Source organism: Notolepis coatsorum (genome assembly GCF_963971535.1).
Source record: "Notolepis coatsorum genome assembly, chromosome: 1".
In the NCBI taxonomy this organism is placed as follows: domain Eukaryota; kingdom Metazoa; phylum Chordata; class Actinopteri; order Aulopiformes; family Paralepididae; genus Notolepis; species Notolepis coatsorum.
In genome coordinates this window covers 16,965,215-16,985,269 of record NC_140165.1, presented here as the reverse complement: position 1 = coordinate 16,985,269, position 20,055 = coordinate 16,965,215, and the positions used below count along the sequence as shown (strand labels likewise).

At 43.7% G+C, this 20,055-nt stretch overlaps 1 protein-coding gene across 1 annotated transcript; it reads right to left on the bottom strand.

The window, feature by feature from the left end:
- Positions 1–1,610: 1,610 nt before the first annotated feature.
- LOC311242167 (cytochrome P450 2K1-like) lies at positions 1,611–19,488 on the bottom strand. The gene is made up of 11 exons (XM_084331116.1): positions 19,407–19,488; positions 18,987–19,160; positions 13,411–13,627; positions 12,692–12,854; positions 12,454–12,603; positions 12,185–12,345; positions 10,424–10,603; positions 10,178–10,319; positions 4,284–4,468; positions 3,370–3,511; positions 1,611–3,228 (listed from the first exon to the last, which is right to left on the bottom strand). Exons 3-11 carry the CDS (start codon positions 13,615–13,617, stop codon positions 3,041–3,043), a joined length of 1,518 nt encoding a protein of 505 aa, XP_084187242.1. The 5' UTR covers positions 13,618–13,627; positions 18,987–19,160; positions 19,407–19,488; the 3' UTR covers positions 1,611–3,040.
- Between the last annotated feature and the right edge of the window lie 567 nt (positions 19,489–20,055).

The window sequence follows — 20,055 nt, the reverse complement described above, 5'->3', positions numbered from 1 at the left end:
CTGGGCATGTTGAGACATGTCTTAGCGGTGACTTTGAACTAGACATTGGGGGTATGGCCGTGGCGCCTAGGGGTTCGCTGTCCAATAGGAGAACGAATATTATGGTCTGGCCTGTACTAGGTAAAGGGATATTCCGTGTATATGTACAAAGAATATACAAGGGATATCAGACGATATACAAATACTATACAATATATCTCAAGTAATAAATATATATATTCGGTTTAATCTGACCCTTTGTAACAGTTATTGTCTACAATATAAATGCACAATTATAAAGGTTTTAATGAGATTATATGATTTGGTTTCTTTGAGCTTTTATCAAAATTGTACCAGCATTAAAAATGTTTGGTTCATTCTAGACAGTTGTCTTGTCTTACACTCATTACTTAATTTAAAAAAAAGAAAAAAAACATAGTCTTACTGGAAGAAAAATGCAAGTATTATAAAGACAACATAAGCCTCATTCACCATTGGTTCCAATTAGTTACGTTTAGAACTGGGCCCAGGTAAGATGGCTGCCATATGGTCCCATTCCAGAATTCAATTGTCAATTGATTATGACATACTGTTTCATGTGGTAAAAATGCTTGCATATACTGGTAATGTTTGTAAACGCTAGTAAAATAGGTCTATATTACGATTTACAGTGGGTTATGAATGTTTCAGAATAGTATTTTCCATTTACAGATCAAATGCTTCCAGAATGTGTATCAATGCACCCCACTTGGATATGGTCAAAAGTATACCGGATTGGACCATTAATTAATGTGTGTTATAGGGGAAAGGGGAGGAAGATGTAGCACTTTCGCAGAGTTGGGAATCGACACAACAGGGTAAGTACTTTGTTTGATATATTTGTGTTTAGTTTATTCATCTGTTTTTTTGCAACAAACAATGTGTAGTCCGATTAAGTTTGAATGCAACAACCATATGGAAATAAAAGGGAGGAAACTGTTACGGATGCCAAGGAAAGGGAGGGGTGATTGAAGCTTGCCTGCTTGCTGGTAAAAAGTGGATGTCAAAAAGCGTTCTACTCCTTAAAAACATTTCGCAAATTATTGACCGCGGAAATTTGAATCTGTGAATATCTTTTAACTTTACCTAAGTCTCCCGATTCCGATACAATAAAGCGAATCTTCTTTAAATCACATCATATTCTCAAAATAATCTGACGGGCAGATATTATTGATGGCGGACCTATTTCGGCCTGCGGGCCGCCTATTGCCGACCACTGAACTAGGATATCTGTTGGGTAACGTGCGTTTAGACAACACTATTTGGGACAGACCACAGGCTATTACTTCACATAAAATATCATGTCTAAATGAAATGCACAAAACAAAAAATGTATGTATCATAACGTTACCGTATGGATCAGGGGCGTTTTTAGGGTTAGAAAACATTGGGGGCTTCAGCCCGGGGGGGTGGAGGCCCCCCCCCCTTTTTTTATATTTTTTTTTACACACAGAAATACGCAATTTTAGAGTAATTAGAGACGAATACTGAAGAACTAGATTCGAGTTTTTTTAAGTGATGTCCAGGTCCAGGAGAGGGATCTGGGCAGTCCCCATAGAAAATTCAAAGTTAACAGGACCAAATCATCAGTTTCTTATTTATTTATTTAACCTTTATTTAGCCAGATAAAACATTGATATGGTCCAAGAGGCCCCAACGAGAGTACAAATATACATATATACACATATTACATACATACATACATACATTATACATATATATACATATACATACACACATATACACCAATAACTAAATAAAAACAGTTAAGAATCATACACATAAGCAAATAAACAAACAAACATTATGCACAGCCTATGTACAAAAGAAATAGTTAATCTCGTCTTTACAGTTTTCTTCGATTGCATAAACACTCAAATCAAAAGTATTACACAATTATCAAAACCTTACACTCAAGGAGCAAAACATAGGCCCAGATTTGCACCCCTATAAGCACAAAGTCAGCCTCACACTTTTTGCAAAACAATACACACAGTGATTTGCAACGGTCCAGTTTATTGTTCAGGTGAGGTGTACCCCAAGGAACTATGACTCCACCACATCAAGATACAAGAGTTTTACAAGATACAAGAGTTTTATTTGTCACGGCATACAGGTACAGTGAAATACGGGGGTGATGGGAATCTGTGGGGGGGCCTCTTCTTGCCCCTCCCGAAGTCCACCACCAGCTCCTTGGTTTTACTGGTGTTGAGTTAGAGGTGGTTGCTGTCGCTCCACCCCACAAAGCTCTCCACCAGGGCTCTAATACTCCTCCTCATCGTCGTCGGTGATGGTAGCAGCTTACGATGGAGGAGTCGTCAGAGAACTTCTGCAGGTGGCACCCGCTTGAGTTGTGGCAGAAGTCTGAGGTATAGAGGGTGAAGAGGAAGGGTGACGGCACAGTTCCTTGGTGTTGCTCACCAGTACGTCAGACAGTTTTACATTTTTATGCTACCCCCACCCCCAAGAAGAGGGCTGTTATCCTTTCCTAAACTGCCCCCTAGTGAATAGAAATGATCAGTGGTTCCAGTGATAGAGATGCATAGAGTGAGCACTCCCTACAATACAGCGAGTGTTCCCACTGCTCCTGTGCTATTGAGGCACATTCTGAAACCCAGAAGACATTTACATTTAGTCATTTAGCTGAAACGCTTTTATCCAAAGCGACTTACAAGTTCTGCACGACAAGTAATCAGGAAGGGCACAACTCTATCAGCTGAGTAACAATGTTCATCAAAGTGTTGAGTGCTACAGTGTAGGTTCGTTTATTAGGACAAGTGCATGACAGTAAGGTTAGTTAAGGTTAGATTTTTTTAATTTAATTTTTAAAATTTCAGCGGCGAAAGATTGGACTGGTTTCGGCTGGACCAATGATATACTTCTCCCTCATTTGAGATTCAGTGGTGGTGGGAACACTGAATGTTCCGCATTGCTGGTGGAAAAGGTGATTGGGAAAGAGCCTCTTGGTGGCGGTATATAAGTATAGTAACTCTATTTATCTCTATGGATCCGGTCCCTTTCCTCATAATCTGCTGACGGCACACAGCTGATGAGGTGAGGGGTTGAGGATGAAGCCCACAGCTGGTGTCAGATCCAGCTCCTCCTCCCGTACTCCAGGTGGAGGAGTGAACCGAAAGCCCTGCAGGAGGGAGGTGAAGAAGAGGAAGAGCTCCATCCTGGCCAGACTCTCCCCCAGACACACCCTGCGACCTGAAAGAGTCATGGTAGAAATAAAATGGAATTATAATTTAAAGGGTCATTAAGAATTGCCATAACAGGACTGGTAGGCATAATTAAAAAGCTATACTGGAAAACGTTCAACACGTATATACATCAACACATTTGATATACCTGCGGAAAAGGGCATGAAGGCATCTCTCTTGATATATTTCCCTTCAATATCCAGGAAGTGGGCGGGGTTAAAGGTGTGGGGACTCTCCCATTCACTTTCATCATAGAGGACAGAGGTAAGTAGAGGAAGCACAGCAGTCCCCTGTAACCCACAGACAACAGGTTGATCATACAGGGTATACCAGTAATGAGTTACAGGGCCACACCAGTATGATGATAAACCTGGCTTATCCATCTCCTGTTACAGGGCTATACCAGTATGATGATGATAAACCTGGCTTATCCATCTCCTGTTACAGGGCCATACCAGTATGATGATAAACCTGGCTTATCCATCTCCTGTTACAGGGCCATACCAGTATGATGATAAACTTGGCTTATCTATTTCCTGTTACAGGGCCATACCAGTATGATGATAAACGTGGCTTATCTATCTCCTGGTAAAGGGCCATACCAGTATGATGATAAACTTGGCTTATCTATTTCCTGGTAAAGGGCCATACCAGTATGATGATAAACCTGGCTTATCTATCTCCTGGTAAAGGGCCATACCAGTATGATGATAAACCTGGTTTATCCATCTCCTGTTACCTGTTACAGGGCCATACCATACCAGTATGGTGATAAACTTGGCTTATCCATCTCCTGTTACAGGGCCCTACCAGTATGATGATAAACTTGACTTATCTATCTCCTGGTAAAGGGCCATACCAGTATGATGATAAACCTGGCTTATCCATCTCCTGGTTGCACTAACAAAGAGGCAGCCAAAGAAATCAACGCACGCATTGGACTATGGAAAGCAGTGTTTCCTGACGTAAACAAGGAAGTGTGCACGCACGTGTACTGTAGTTTGGCTGTATCTTTCCCATTTAAAATGCGGTTGGTTCTATATTTTGACAGATGCAACTGACCTTCTTGATGAAGTATCCTTGGAAAGTGATGTCTTGAGTGGTGGTGTGAGGGATAGACATGGGGACAATGTTGGCCAGTCTCTGGGTCTCATGGATGACAGCATCAGTGTAGGGCAGGTTCTTCCGGTCTTCTACCAGGACCTGACGACTTCCTATCACCCTGTTGAGCTCCTCCTGAACCTGGTCTGGAGAGACGAGGAAAATTGGGATCAAAGCATTTATTATTAAATAACTATATATATATATATATTAGGGCTGTCAGTTTATCGCGTTAATTAGATTAATTAATTACACAGCAAATTATCGCGTTATGAAAATTGACGCAAAATTAATTACAGCCGACCTATATTTACTTTAGACAAGTGGCAAATCGGTGCGCTTTTATTTTGAAATCCACGCTTGAGTTGGGCGTATTAAACTTGGCCCATTGAATGACCCGTAGCCTACTTGATCGTCACTTCACACATGCGTCGTCTATCAAACAAAACAAACACACAAAGGAATTAGCTCAGCTGGAACAAGATGTCAGCATCACCCGAGGCGATACTCCTGGGACCTATGAACGGCAAGTTCAATTTCAAAAAGAATATAGATGGGACAGTAAACAAGACCATTGTAATATGTAGCTTATGTCAAAAAGAATTTGCGTATCACCGAAGCTGCTCTAGTCTAACGTATCACATGAACGCTAAACATGTCCAGGCAAGTTGTTCGAGCAGCTCCAGTGTAGCTAACGTTAGCTCCAGAGCAACTCGCACGCTTCGTCAAACCACTCTTGGAGAATTACCGTTAGGCAAACGGTTGAGTAAATCCACCACAGACAAACTAACCAACAGCGTCGCGAAGTGGATAGCAAAATATTGTAGGCCAATAGCTATAGTGGAAGATAAGGGTTTAGCGGAGTCATTTCGAATAGCGTCGTCTGACCCAAATTACAAGCTACCCTCGAGAGCTACAGTGATGAAAAGGATCCACAACATGTATGACACAGAGAGGGAGGCGAGGGAAGAAGTGTTGGCACGGGCTGGCCCAATGGCCCTAACGGGTGATCACTGGACGTCGGTGGGCAATCATAATTATTTGGGTGTCACAGTGCACTTGATCGATACTGAGTGGAAACTGCAATCATTTGCATTAACGGTGACCAAAACTGTGGGCCGCCATTTCGCCGATGCGTGTGCTGAACAGTTCAACACCGTAATAGAGGAGTGGAATATAAAAGATAAAGTCACATCTATTGGGACTGATTCCGCCCGTAATATGATAGCAGCAGCGCGCTATATGCCGTTCCAGCACATGCCATGTGCTGCACACGTGCTGCAAAGAACCATCACAGTCTCCCTTGAGGACAGAAGCCTTGACACCACCCTGGCAAAGTGCCGCAAGATTGTAGGCCACTTCAAGCACAGCCCTGCCAGTACAGAAGAACTGCAGCAGCAGCAGACTGCCCTCGGACAAGCAAAAGAGCCCATGATACAAGATGTATCCACAAGGTGAGACTGTTTAACTACCTGTTGTATGCTTAGGGTAAATTTAGTGTGTGTGTGTGTTTATTTCTTTGTATTCTGTACAATTGCATCATGCTGCATTAACAACCCCCAGTGGGACTAATAGTTATTTTATTGAATTGGAAGGTGGAATTCGACACTGGCCATGATCTCACGGTACCTGAGGAACCAGGAGGCTGTGACTGCCACTTTGGCCCAACAGAACCACAAGCTGTCCATGCTGACCCCCACAGAGTGTGACAAACTGAAGAAGCTGGAGCTTGTACTTGAGCCCTGCAGGTAAGTGTCTCTCCCTCTCTCTCTCCCCCCATACACCCCTCTCCTCTCTCTCTCTCCCCCATACACACACCTCACACCCCACTCTCTCTCTCCCATACACACACCTCACCCCCCAATCTCCCCCATACACACACCTATCTCTCTCCCATACACACACCTCACCCCCCCCTCTCTCCCCCATACACACACCTATCTCTCCCATACACACACCTCACCCCCCCTCTCTCCCCCATACACACACCTATCTCTCTCCCATACACACACCTCACCCCCCCCCTCTCTCCCCCATACACACACCTATCTCTCCCATACACACACCTCACCCCCCCCTCTCTCCCCCATACACACACATATCTCTCTCCCATACACACACCTCACCCCCCCCCCTCTCTCCCCCATACACACACCTCACCCCTCTCTCTCCCATACACACACCTCACCCCCCCCCCTCTCTCCCCCATACACACACCTATCTCTCTCCCATACACACACCTCACCCCCCCTCTCTCCCCCATACACACACCTATCTCCCTCTCATACACACACCTTCACCTCTTTCTCTCTCGCTCTCTTGTTTCACTGCAGGTATGTGACTGAGCTCCTTGGAGGGGAAACCTACGTCTCATGCTCTGTGGTGCTCCCCGCACTCTGCCACCTAAACCGCATCATGGACCTCAACGAGGAGGATCCGGGCTACATGGTAAAGTTCAAGGCCAGCTTCACGAAGGACCTGGACGCACGCAAAGCGACCCTCAACAACAGATGGCTGAAGCTGGCTACAGCCCTCGACCCGCGATTCAAGGACTTGAAGAGCGTACCAAAGGACGAGAGGGATGAGGTGTGTGTGTGAATGAGAAGACCAGTGTTAAGTCCTTAGGCTGTCATGAAAAGTCCTATGCAACTAATTAATTGTCCCTCTTATTAGGTGTGGACCTGGCTTAAAGAGATGCTGCCAGGACCAGAAGCAGACAAAGCTGCTCCACAAGCCACAGAGGACGAGCCACCAGCGAAGAGGACCCTCCTCCTGCTGTCTTCAGACTCTGATTCAGATGAAGTCAGGGTACTGTCAGGACAATTAGACCTCTACAAAGCTGAGCCCAGCATCGGAATGAATGACTGTCCACTGGAGTGGTGGGCAGCTCACGCAAAAGCCTATGGACAGCTGTCTCCTCTTGCTCGCAAATATCTGGCTACTCCTGCTACCTCTGTGCCATGTGAGAGGCTATTTTCACTTGCAGGTCACATAGTCCAAAAGAAGAGGGCAGCCTTACTCTCAGACAATGTAAACAAGCTTGTTTGTCTTAGCAATTGGCTCAAGGAATAGATTTGTCATGCATACAGTAGACCCTGCACTAGACCCTGCACTAGACCCTGCAGTCATGCCCCAGACCCTGTAGTAGACCCTGTAGTCATGCCCCCAGAAACTGTAGTAGACCCTGTAGTCATGCCCCCAGACACTGTAGTAGACCCTGTAGTCATGCCCCCAGACACTGTAGTAGACCCTGTAGTCATGCCCCCAGACACTGTAGTAGACCATGCCCCCAGACACTGTACTAGACCCTGTAGTCATGCCCCCAGACACTGTACTAGACCCTGTAGTCATGCCCCCAGACCCTGTAGTCATGCCCCCAGACACTGTAGTAGACCATGCCCCCAGACACTGTACTAGACCCTGTAGTCATGCCCCCAGACACTGTAGTAGACCCTGTAGTCATGCCCCCAGACACTGTAGTAGACCATGCCCCCAGACACTGTACTAGACCCTGTAGTCATGCCCCCAGACCCTGTAGTCATGCCCCCAGACACTGTAGTAGACCATGCCCCCAGACACTGTACTAGACCCTGTAGTCATGCCCCCAGACACTGTAGTAGACACTGTAGTCATGCCCCCAGACACTGTAGTAGACACTGTAGTCATGCCCCCAGACACTGTAGTAGACACTGTAGTCATGCCCCCAGACACTGTAGTAGACCCTGTAGTCATGCCCCGACACTGTACTAGACCCTGTAGTCATGCCCCCAGACACTGTACTAGACCCTGTAGTCATGCCCCCAGACACTGTACTAGACCCTGTAGTCATGCCCCCAGACACTGTACTAGACCCTGTAGTCATGCCCCCAGACACTGTACTAGACCCTGTAGTCATGCCCCCAGACACTGTAGTAGACCCTGTAGTCATGCCCCCAGACACTGTACTAGACCCTGTAGTCATGCCCCCAGACACTGTAGTAGACACTGTACTAGACCCTGTAGTCATGCCCCCAGACACTGTAGTAGACACTGTACTAGACCCTGTAGTCATGCCCCCAGACACTGTAGTAGACACTGTACTAGACCCTGTAGTCATGCCCCCAGACACTGTAGTAGACACTGTACTAGACCCTGTAGTCATGCCCCTAGACCCTGTAGTCATGCCCCCAGACACTGTACTAGACCCTGTAGTCATGCCCCCAGACACTGTACTAGACCCTGTAGTCATGCCCCCAGACACTGTAGTAGACCCTGTAGTCATGCCCCCAGACACTGTAGTAGACACTGTACTAGACCCTGTAGTCAGTATATTAATATTTGAATAGTCATATTTGGCACTATATCGTCGAGTTGGACGTAGTCTATTAAGCTAATAATAGTCTGTTAATATATAGTGCTTCGTGCGGTGAGAATACTACCGTAGTCAGTACCCCATCGTTTCGGGCAGAGAACTGGCTGCTTATCCAGGGTGGTTGACCCCACGTGAAGCTGCACCCGAGGAGCCCCAGAGCCGACGAGCGAGTGGACCTGTATACCGGATTATTCTGCCGACGACAGCCCGCCTTCCCAGGCACGGATTATGCTTTGTATACTTTGATTATTCCATGGATAAAGACCCCCGACACTGTAGTCATGCCCCCAGACACTGTAGTAGACACTGTACTAGACCCTGTAGTCATGCCCCCAGACACTGTAGTAGACACTGTACTAGACCCTGTAGTCATGCCCCCAGACACTGTAGTAGACACTGTACTAGACCCTGTAGTCATGCCCCCAGACACTAGCTTGCTGTGGGCTGTTTTGATTTTTGAGGATACTGTAGCTTAGTGTAAACTGTTATTGGCTGTATCAGCAACAAATGTTACCTTATTGAGAGGTATGTTTTCATTCATTTTATTTTATTCAATTTAATAAAATTGATTTCTAAAGCATTCTTCACTTGCAGGTCACATAGTCCAAAAGAAGAGGGCAGCCTTACACACAGACAATGTAAACAAGCTGAAGCTTGTTTGTCTTAGCAATTGGCTCAAGGAATAGATGTCATGCATACAGTAGACCCTGTAGTAAACCCTGCACTAGACCCTGATTTTTGAGGATACTGTAGCTTAGTGTAAACTGTTATTGGCTGTATCGGCAACAAATGTTACCTTATTGAGAGGTATGTTTTCATTCATTTTATTTATTTATTTATTCAATTTAATAGAATTGATTTCTAAAGCATTCTTCACTTGCAGGTCACATAGTCCAAAAGAAGAGGGCAGCCTTACACTCAGACAATGTAAACAAGCTGAGGAATAGATGTCATGCATACAGTAGACCCTGTAGTAGACCCTGCACTAGATCCTGCAGTAGACCCTGCAGTAGACCCTGATTTGAGGATACTGTAGCTTAGTGTAAACTGTTAGCTGTATCAGCAACAAATGTTACCTTATTGAGAGGTATGTTTTCATTTTATTTATTTTATTTATTTAATAAAATTGATTTCTAAAGCATTCTTCTTGGTGTATTTAATTGATCAGTCACCTGCTACAATAATGTAATGTCCTTGAATTTTAAATATTTATATGAATATGAAATATAAATATGCGATTAAAATGCGATTAATTAGATTAATTAATTACAAAACCTGTAATTAATTAGATTAAACATTTTAATCGCCTGACAGCACTAATATATATATATATATATATATATATATATATATATATATATATATATATATATATATATATATATATATATATATATATATATATATGTGTGTATGTATCACACTGCTTAATTAAGAACATTATCACAGGAAAGCTCAGTACAACAAGGCCTATGAATACTGTAAGGTTGCTGTGTTTTGGAACCTTGAATATGAGGGTACTTGGCCATGAACAGTAGAGCCCATTTCAGAGTATTTGCTGTGGTATCAGTGCCAGCTCCAAACAGGTTGTACACACTGTAGAGCAGGTTGTTGTCATGGTAGTAGGAATCCATGTTTCCAGACTCCTACTTGGCACCAAGACACAGATGGAATGATTGTAAATGATGGTTGATGAGTACAAGGAAGCACAATATGGTCAAATGAAAACATATCTAGGAAGTAACCTCACCTCCAGACTTTGCTTCCGGGTCAGGAATGAATCAACAATGCCTCTGCACCGCTCAGGGTCCAGAGTATCTTTCAAACCTTTTATTAATCCCTTTATCTCCTCCCTGTTCTCGTAAAAAGTCTCCATCAGCTTCCTCCAGCTTTTCAGCCAAGGGCCCAGCCAAGGAAATGCATTGTACACCTACAATATACAGTAGTTCAATGCAAAGCATATTTTAATTTGCATACAGCGTAAATAAAAATAGATGAGGCACATGATTTAATCAAATCTGTGCACACACAATGAAATAATATTTCGGTAATTTTCTTTGGTTGGTAATCATTGAGCCCCAAAATAATGGCGTGGGTGCTTTATTTGGAATAGCAATACAATTAGATTAACAAGCCTTTGATGTGTAATGCCAAGTGTGAAATGAAGGGTGCAAATATCAGGCAGATAATGTATTGCCTATTTAGGGCACTCACTCAAAGAGCTGATTGATTGATTGATTGATTGATTGATTGATTGAAAACTTTAATTAACAGATTGCAGAATGGGTACAGTACAGTATAGCTCAATACACACAATTGTTAAGGGGATGCAGACCAGAGAAAGACTTTCGTCTTGTTTACATCAGGGTCCCCCATTTTCAATTCATACTGATTTATGACATACACAACATACAGATATAATATATAATCTAATCTAATCATCTAATCTAATCATGACATACATGACATACAGATACAAGATATACAAATATACAGTACTGTTAAACAGATCCTGACAGTAAATATATACATACGAGGGGGAGGGAACTGTACATTAGGAGGGTTCAGACATTTACGGGGGCCAGTTTCGAATTGCAGCCTCCCGTAGGTGCTCTTTGAGGGCGGTTTTGAAGGTGGGTAGGGATTCAAATTTTTTACGGCTGTGGGTAGGGCGTTCCACATTTATGTGGCATAATTGCGGAATGTGTTTAGTCCCTTGTTTGAGCCGAATCTGGGTTGGACATGATTTGTGGAACTCCCTCGGGTGTTGTGGTTGTGGTATTCACTGACCTTTGGGAAGTATTTCGACATGTACATGGGTACCTTAGTGGTGTAGTGTATCTTGTAGACCAGGCCCATTGCAAGTTGCTGTACTCTGTCGTCTACTCTAAGCCATCCTAGGTTGTCAAAATGGGCAGGGGTGAGGTGGGTTCTAGGAGTGAGGTTAAGCAGTAGTTGTTTCAGTATATCTTTTATTAAACTGCGGTTACAGCCCTGCGCATGTCCACACATCACATCCGGTCAAGCACCACTAGGTGTCCCTCTAACACAGGCTATAAACATATGCCTGTAACATCTCCTTTCCTTTAGCTGTTTGCAAATAATGATATGCTTGCATCTTGTTTATCAATCACAACTTCAAATGACATTCCAACATAACATTGCCCAACTGTTTTCTTTTTTTCTCTTTTTTTATGTTATGATGAATTGAAAATGGGGGACCCTGATGTAAACAAGACGAAAGTCTTTCTCTGGTCTGCATCCCCTTAACAATTGTATGTATTGAGCTGTACTGTACTGTACCCATTCTGCAATCTGTTAATAAAGTTTTCAATCAATCAGTACATGGTACCATGAGGTGCAAGCATAGTCGTAGTACCCTTGAATTAGTGCTCCAGTCTTCAGGGTATTTTTGTTTACCAGACTAGAGAGGAGATCCGGTACAAGAATCTTGTTCGTTGGTTGACTTTTTTTATTACATTGGATACCTTTGGAAACGCCTATATTTTACCTGGATGGCAGCAGATCCTGTGAGACGTATGATTTCATTATCTCTGTCCACCATTTTCTGGAACACTGGGTCACTGTAGTCAAATCTGCTTCCATACACTATGGCAGAAATGATATTGGAAGCTGCATAACTCACTGGCTGGTTTGTATCGAATGATTTACCTGTAACAAATATATGATAAATCCGTACAGTTAGATCCAAATACTCAGCTATCTATCTGGGTGATTGTTTTGTCAGGTTTAGCACTGGAGTAGAGATGATTTCATTACCTTCATGTTTTTCAAATACTTCAGTCAGATAGCGACACTCCTCAATGATTTTCGCCTCAATTATTTTCTTCCCCATCCCAAAGTCTTTGAGCTTAATCAGGGCAAAACGCCTCATCTCTTTCCACGAGTCTCCGTTGGAGAATATGATACCTATAACGAAAGAAGTTGTCGACCAATTGCAACCTGACAAATAAGATTCATATGAAGAGTCAACTACACATAATGTCTTTTTCCTTACCATGCCCTTGGTTGAAGTCGTAGAATACAGGAGTGATGTCTCTGTCTCCAAACACATCTGCATGGTTGACCAGAGCCTGCTTGACTGACTTATATCCCGCAAGGACAACCACTTTCTTGAGTCCAAAATGGACAGTAAACACGGACCCATATTTCTTTGAGAGCTAGAGATAAAAGAGAGGGGACATTACAAAATAATGTGCTAAATAATTGCGGTCCAACATTATATACTTTCACTATTTCCTTCCATGAAAATAACTGATGGGGGGGTTTGTGTACGTCAATACATGTCACAACCATTTTACAAAGACCCATACTGATCTACTGATCTCCTAAAGTGATCACATCATTGCTGCGGATGTCCGATATTATCGGCCGATATTGGCATTAAAATGTGATATCGGAAATGATCTGTATCGGTTTTCAAAACAATTTTTTTTTACATTTATTTAACCTTTATTTACCCAGGCAAGCAAGTAACAACAAATTCTGATTTTATTTATTGTCAAAAGTATGCATAATGTTGTGTTAATTCCACGACAAGAGATATGTAATGTTAATTACCTGAAATTATTCAGTTTTTTTTTTTCATATATCGGTATCGGTTGATATCGGTATCGGAAATTAAGTTGGACAATATCGGATATCTGTAAAAAATATATATATATCGAACATCCCTTGCACAGTGAGAGCACAAACAGATGTACATGTATATCTCACATCACAGAGGGTGTTGTAGGGTCTCTTGAGATCCAGCTGCAGTAAGTTACCAAGCAGGGGCAGTGGCCTGGGTCCTGGAGGCTCCTTCCTCTTTTCCTGGGAGTTGGAGTTGGAGGAGAGGAGGTAGAGGACAAGCAGGAACAGAACAGCCACCAGCAGGGTGACTGAACTGGTGGAGTGAAAGAGAAGATCTTCCAGTAGAGCCATGCCAGCGAATCTAGAGACAGATGGGGAAGAGACCAAAAAACTCCCCTCCCTCAGTGATAGAAGTGCCTCTGAACAAGGTGCTTAACAGCCAACGGCGGTCGTCCTCTCTCCTTTGTAGCTACTCTCTCCAGGTTTTGGCTGGACATAAGTGTGGGTAACACTTTATAATAACACTCAGTAACACTCACAATAACACATGTATAAGGTATTTGTAGATAATGAACTAACCGTAAATTATTATTAAATCATATGGGCGGCTACGTGGCGTAGTGGGCAAGGCGCTCGCCACTAAATCTGGAGACGCTGGGCTCGCCTGTTCGAGCCCAGCGCTCCACATTTGCCTTCAGTTTAGCTGGTCGTCTGTACAATACACATTGGCCGTATTAGGGGGTGGGAAACTGATGGGTGGGGATCGGGCGTTGTGGACAGCGACTCCTACAGGTCGGTTGGTGCGCCTGCGCAGCAGAATCAGGAAGTGTCTGGGGCAGCGTGAGCCTCCCACGCGTTGAGTCCTCGCCACTGAGAGATCGAGCTGCGCAGGTGAAAAGATGCGACTGCTGTTACAAGAGGCAGGGGAACTATGTGAGAATGCTGTTCATCGACTACAGCTCAGCATTCAATACCATAGTCCCCTCCAAACTCATAGCCAAGCTCAGGGACCTGGGCTTGAACTATGACCTCTGCCAGTGGGTCTTGGACTTCCTGACGGGCAGACCCCAGGTGGTAAGAGCCGGCAACTGCACCTCCTCATCCATCACGCTCAACATAGGGGCCCCCCAGGGCTGTGTTCTGAGCCCCCTCCTCTACTCCCTGTACACACATGACTGCGTAGCACAGCGGAACAACAACACCATCATCAAATTTGCTGATGACACAGTAGTGGTGGGCCTGATCTCTGCCAACGACGAAAGGGCCTACCTGGAAGAGGTAGAGAACCTGTCACAGTGGTGTCAGGAGAACTGCCTCTCCCTGAACGTCAGCAAAACAAAAGAGATGATTGTGGACTTCAGGAGGTCGGGGGTCAAGGACTACAGCCCCCTCAGCATCGACGGGGCACCGGTTGAGAGAGTGAACAGTTTCAAGTACCTCGGAGCCCACATATCCGAGGACTTGACATGGACCACACACATTGACAGTGTTGTGAAGAAGGCACGACAACGCCTCTACTTCCTCAGGCGCCTAAGGAAGTTCCAAGTCAGCCAGAAGATCCTTAGGAACTTCTACTCATGTACAATAGAGAGCATCCTGACCGGCAACATCACCTCCTGGTTTGGGAATAGCACTGCACAAGACCGTAGCAGACTACAAAGAGTGACACGTTCAGCCGAACGCACAATTGGAGGGGGGCTTCCCACCCTCCAGAACATTTACAACAAGCGGTGCAAGGGGAAGGCTAAGAGAATTATTAAGGACTCGAGCCACCCGAACAACTGCCTCTTTGAACTGCTGCGGTCAGGCAAGCGATACCAGAGTCTTAAGGCGAGCACAGAAATACTCAGAAGAAGCTTCTATCCCCAGGCCATCAGGCTGCTAAACGAACAATAAACACTATGCAACAACCATCAAATGCACACAGCACACACACCCACACGCACACACTCACTCAAACAAACAACACACTGCAGCACCCACTCTCCACACTTTAGATCACACAAACACACTTTACACTTTATATTTATTGATAAAGGATTTGCACTACAACTCGTACACCTACTGTGAATTGTACCTAAATTGCACCTCGTCCCATTTCTGCCTTGCACTATATAGTATTGTATATTAGTACACTGCACAGTATTGTATATTGTATGGTAACTACGTCTATTCTGCATCGAACATTGTACATATGTCTAAACTGAACACTGTGACCTCATTTTTTTACTTCTAATTTTACTATGTTATTTTATTTCATACTTATCTTGTCTTGCACAGTCTCTGGAGCGTAACAGTAAGAAGCATTTTGTATAAAAGTATTCTGTACTTCTGTATGACAAATATTAAAGAAACTTGAACTTGAACCTCAAGTACCGGAGGGGACTTGTGCTATGTATGACTTAGTCCACATTGCAGCCGGCTTGTGGGAGGCAAGAAACAGCGTTCGTGACAGGGGAGGGTTGAATTGGATGATACGAAATTGGGATGGGAGAAAATATAGAAAAATGGGAGAAAAAGTGGATCAAATTTTTTTTTATTATTAAATCATTTATAACTATATTTGTATAACATTTACAAATTAGTTATACATTATTTATAATCAGGGGTGCGTTGGTGATTTCAAAGCTGGTTGCACTGTGTTTTAATGACGCCACGTGCACACGCACTCCCGGGCGCGTGCACTCACTCCCGCGCATGCGCATAAATGTTCCCTTGTGTGCGCACAGACTAAAGACAATGCCTCAGATATCCACGTCTCTGAGCGGATCTCGGCCTGTCTGTCCGACATCTCCTGGATGACGACCAACCACCTCAAACTGAACCTGAGCAAAACAGAATTGCTGACCGACCTCTCCATCACAGTCGAGAATGCAGCTGTGACCGTGTCCCCGACCGCCAAGAACCTTGGTGTTGTCCTCGACGACCAGTTGAACTTCTCTGCTCACATCGCAGCGACAACCAGAACCTGCAGATTCCTCCTGAGCAACGTCAGAAGGATCCACCCCTTCCTGACAAAAGAAGCCATCCAACTCCTCGTCCAATCAACAGTCATCTCCCGCCTCGACTACTGCAACGCACTGCTAGCTGGCCTCCCGGCCACTGCCACCAAGCCTCTTCAACTCATTCAAAACGCAGCGGCCCGCCTGATCTCAAACCTACCGAAGTCGGCCCATGTCACCCCACTTCTTAGGGACCTGCACTGGCTCCCCATTGCTGCACGTATCCGCTTCAAGGCCCTCGACCTAGCATACCGTGCGGCAAAGGGAACCGCTCCCGCCTACCTCCGGACCAATGGTCTCTAACTACACACCCTCAAGACCCCTACGCTCTGCATCTTCTGGCCGCCTCAGACCTACTCCTATCCAAGCTCCCGGAGGGTCATCAAAGAGAAGCCGCCTATTCTCAGTCCTTGCCCCACAATGGTGGAATGAACTACCCACCCCAGTTAGGACAGCCGAATCCCGTCCAATCTTTCGCCGTCGACTAAAGACGCACTTCTTCAACCATTATCTGAAATAATAATAAAAAATAAAAAATAATAAAAAAAATCTAACCCTAACTAACCTTACTGTCATGCACTTGTCCTAATAAACTAACCTACACTGCAACACGCAACATTGTGATGAATATTGTTACTCAGCTGATAGAGTTGTACCCTTCCTGATGACCTGTCGTACAGAACTTGTAAGTCGCTTTGGATAAAAGCGTCAGCTAAATGACTAAATGTAAATGTAATTGCCTCTAGGAATGGAATATAACACATTTCATTCACAAGTTGTGCGAATGTATCTGAGAACGTATTTGAACACACCTGGCGACCTGAGCTATTGTTATGCAATTGGGAATTGTTATCCAATTCCCAATCCCCTTCCTGGTCGCTGCGCCCTTACCCCCCACAGTCCGGTCTGGGAGAGTGGAGGCTATCACGTGCTTCCTCCGACACACGTCTAGCCAATCAACCGCTTCTTTTCACCTGGCAGCGCGGACTCTCACTGAGAGGGTGTAATGTGTGGAAGGATCACACTACCCCCCTTAGATCCTATCCGCGCTGAGCAGGCGCCCCGACCGAACTGTAGGAGTCGCTGTTTACAACGACCCGGACCCACCCCGCCAGCTTTCCCACCCTCTAATACAGCCAATTGTATTAGTGTGAATGGCCAGCCAAGCTGGTGACAACGCCGGAGCTGTGAGCTGGATTCGAACAGGCAAATCCAGCGTCTCCGGTGTTGGTGACGAACGCAATCTCCGCTATGCCACCTGACCGCCCGCACCCCTGTTTATAATGCATTAGTGGATAATGAACTAATCATGAACAAACCATTTGTACAGCAGGATGCTAGCAGATTTAGCAAGGTAAAATAAGTCGAACAAGTAAGTTGGCCAGCCAACGTGAATTTAGTGCTGTGGACTTATACTGTAGTTTACTTGCGCTGTTGCCAGCTCCTTCCTCCTCGATAGTCAAGGATCTCTTTTTTTCTGGCTTCCATGTTCCAGCGTTGCCCACAACAAGCGCTAAGATCAGAGTCTCTAACGGCTCTATATAAAGACATGCGTGTCTATGATCAAACTCCCTTTCCTGAAGAGGAAATAGAGTAAAGGAGTGGGTGGGTGAAAATTCTATATGTAAGTATGGGGTATGTTACAAAGCTTTTAGTTTGAGAATCTAAGAGAGTACCGGTCGGTGCGAGACATCTTGGAAAGAGACATTTTCTTTTTATATGGAGTGTCAAAAGAGACTGTTTCTTTTTTATTATAAACAATGTGTATTGGTTGTTGCTTTGTTTGTGTTAATACAATTGCATTTATCTATAGTATATTCTGTCACTGTTTGATGTCACAAAAATGGGATTTGGAATTAGACATTTAATGATGAATAGTCTTCACTTTAGATTAGGGCACGCAATAGCATCTGCAAATGCTTTATAGATGTTTTATGAATGTCTAACAAATCATTTGTTTTAAACATGAAAAGACAAGTCTGGTAATTTCTTTGTGTCTGTATTCATAAAAGCCAGATCGTTCATAACAGGCAAGTAAAAAGTCCACAAATAATTAACAAACTGTATTAGACATTTGTTAATTTAATGATGAATAGTCTTCACTTTAGATTAGCGCATGCAATAGCATCTGCAAATGATTTATAGATGTTTTATGAATGTCTAACAAATCATTTGTTGAACATGAACAAATAAATGGAGGTTTAGTCGTTTTTTTCATATATTTTTCAAAGCATCTACAAATGTGTTCCTACACATTAAATAACATTATATAATGAACAAATCAAGTACAATCAATGTTGATAATGAGTTATAAATCATGTATAAATGATTTGTAAATGTTATACAAATGTAGTTATAAATTATTTAAAAATAATTTACGAATGTATACAAATGGCTTTGTTCATGATTCGTTCATTATCTACAAATACCTTATAATGTCTTATAACTGAGTGTTATTATAAAGTGTTACAAAAATGTGTTTCCTCAATGTTCCCTGAAAAAGGATTTAAAGAATGAAAATAAAACGCCCTAAAGTAAAGTGCTGATATTTACCTTCTGCTCCACAATGTTGCTTAATCACTCTGGCAAGGGGAGCTCCAGTAGCTCACCGCGTATCTCGGCGCTATTATAAAGTGTTACCAAAATGTGTTTCCTCAATGTTCCCTGAAAAAGGATTTAAAGAATGAAAATAAAACGTCCTAAAGTGCTGATATTTACCTTCTGCTCCACAATGTTGCTTAATCACTCTGGCAAGGGGAGCTCCAGTAGGTCACCGCGTATCTCGGCGCTATCTCGGGATCGTCACGGATCTGGGGTACACGAGTTCGACTCCCGGACTCGCCGTATCTTCTCTTTCCCCCGATCTATATCCTATTCAACCTGTCGGTCATACTTGACCAGAAAAAGCGATAAACGCTCAAAAGAACCAGCTGACTGGTCAAAGTTTAAAAAAAAAAAAAAAATCACTCTGGCAAACAAACATTGTTTTTCCTGGCTCCTCAACATGGTCGATTTTTAAACAACAATACACAACGATCTATACAATACAATGTATATGTTTTTTACAAGGTATATATAGATATAATATATATACAGTCTACCGTCTGCCAGATCAGTTATCAGTTAATGATTACTTACCACCTCTGACTACAGGACACGAAGTTGGATGGTGCGAACGCTGATGTGTCTCTTTTGTTATAGTGTTAATGTGGGAGCTTATGGCATCTTATTTGGAATGTGAACACTGTGTGAAGGCAAAACAGGTTGAACCAGGTAGGTGTCGTGTTACTGCACTTACGTTAACATAACACCACAGTAGGTTGGCCAGGTAGGTTGGTCATTATTGTTGTTGTTGCATTTATTGTAACATTCAGTCATACCACGTTAAACATCAGGTTGGTCATCACACACATAATAAACCTCTCCATAAAACAGGGACACGTCCCCAAGGACTTCAAAATTGCGAGGGTGACCTCTCTGCACAAAAAGGGCAGCAAATTAGACCCAGGCAACTACCGCCCTGTTTCTATTCTCACCTCCATCTCGAAAGTCATGGAAAAAATAGTCTACGAACAGGTCGAAAAGTACCTAGCGGAAAAAAAGATAATCTACGAATTCCAATCTGGCTTCAGAACATCCCACTCCACTGACACATGCCTTCTCTATTTGAATGACCACATCAAACAAGAGGTGGACGCAGGCAAATACTGCGGCATGGACCTACAAAAGGCCTTTGACACGGTCAATCACTCCATTCTGATTGACAAGCTAAAAGCAATTGGTTTTG

What these genes read in the sequence shown, in the direction of transcription:
- LOC311242167 (XM_084331116.1), bottom strand. Translation starts at nt 13,617, where the DNA reads ATGGCTCTACTGGAAGATCTTCTCTTTCACTCCACCAGTTCAGTCACC. An exon ending in CAGGATCTGCTGCCATCCAG is followed by an intron (nt 10,604 to 12,184) that starts GTAAAATATAGG and finishes TGTATATTGTAG; the next exon opens with GTGTACAATGCATTTCCTTG. An exon ending in CCCGGAAGCAAAGTCTGGAG is followed by an intron (nt 10,320 to 10,423) that starts GTGAGGTTACTT and finishes GGTGCCAAGTAG; the next exon opens with GAGTCTGGAAACATGGATTC.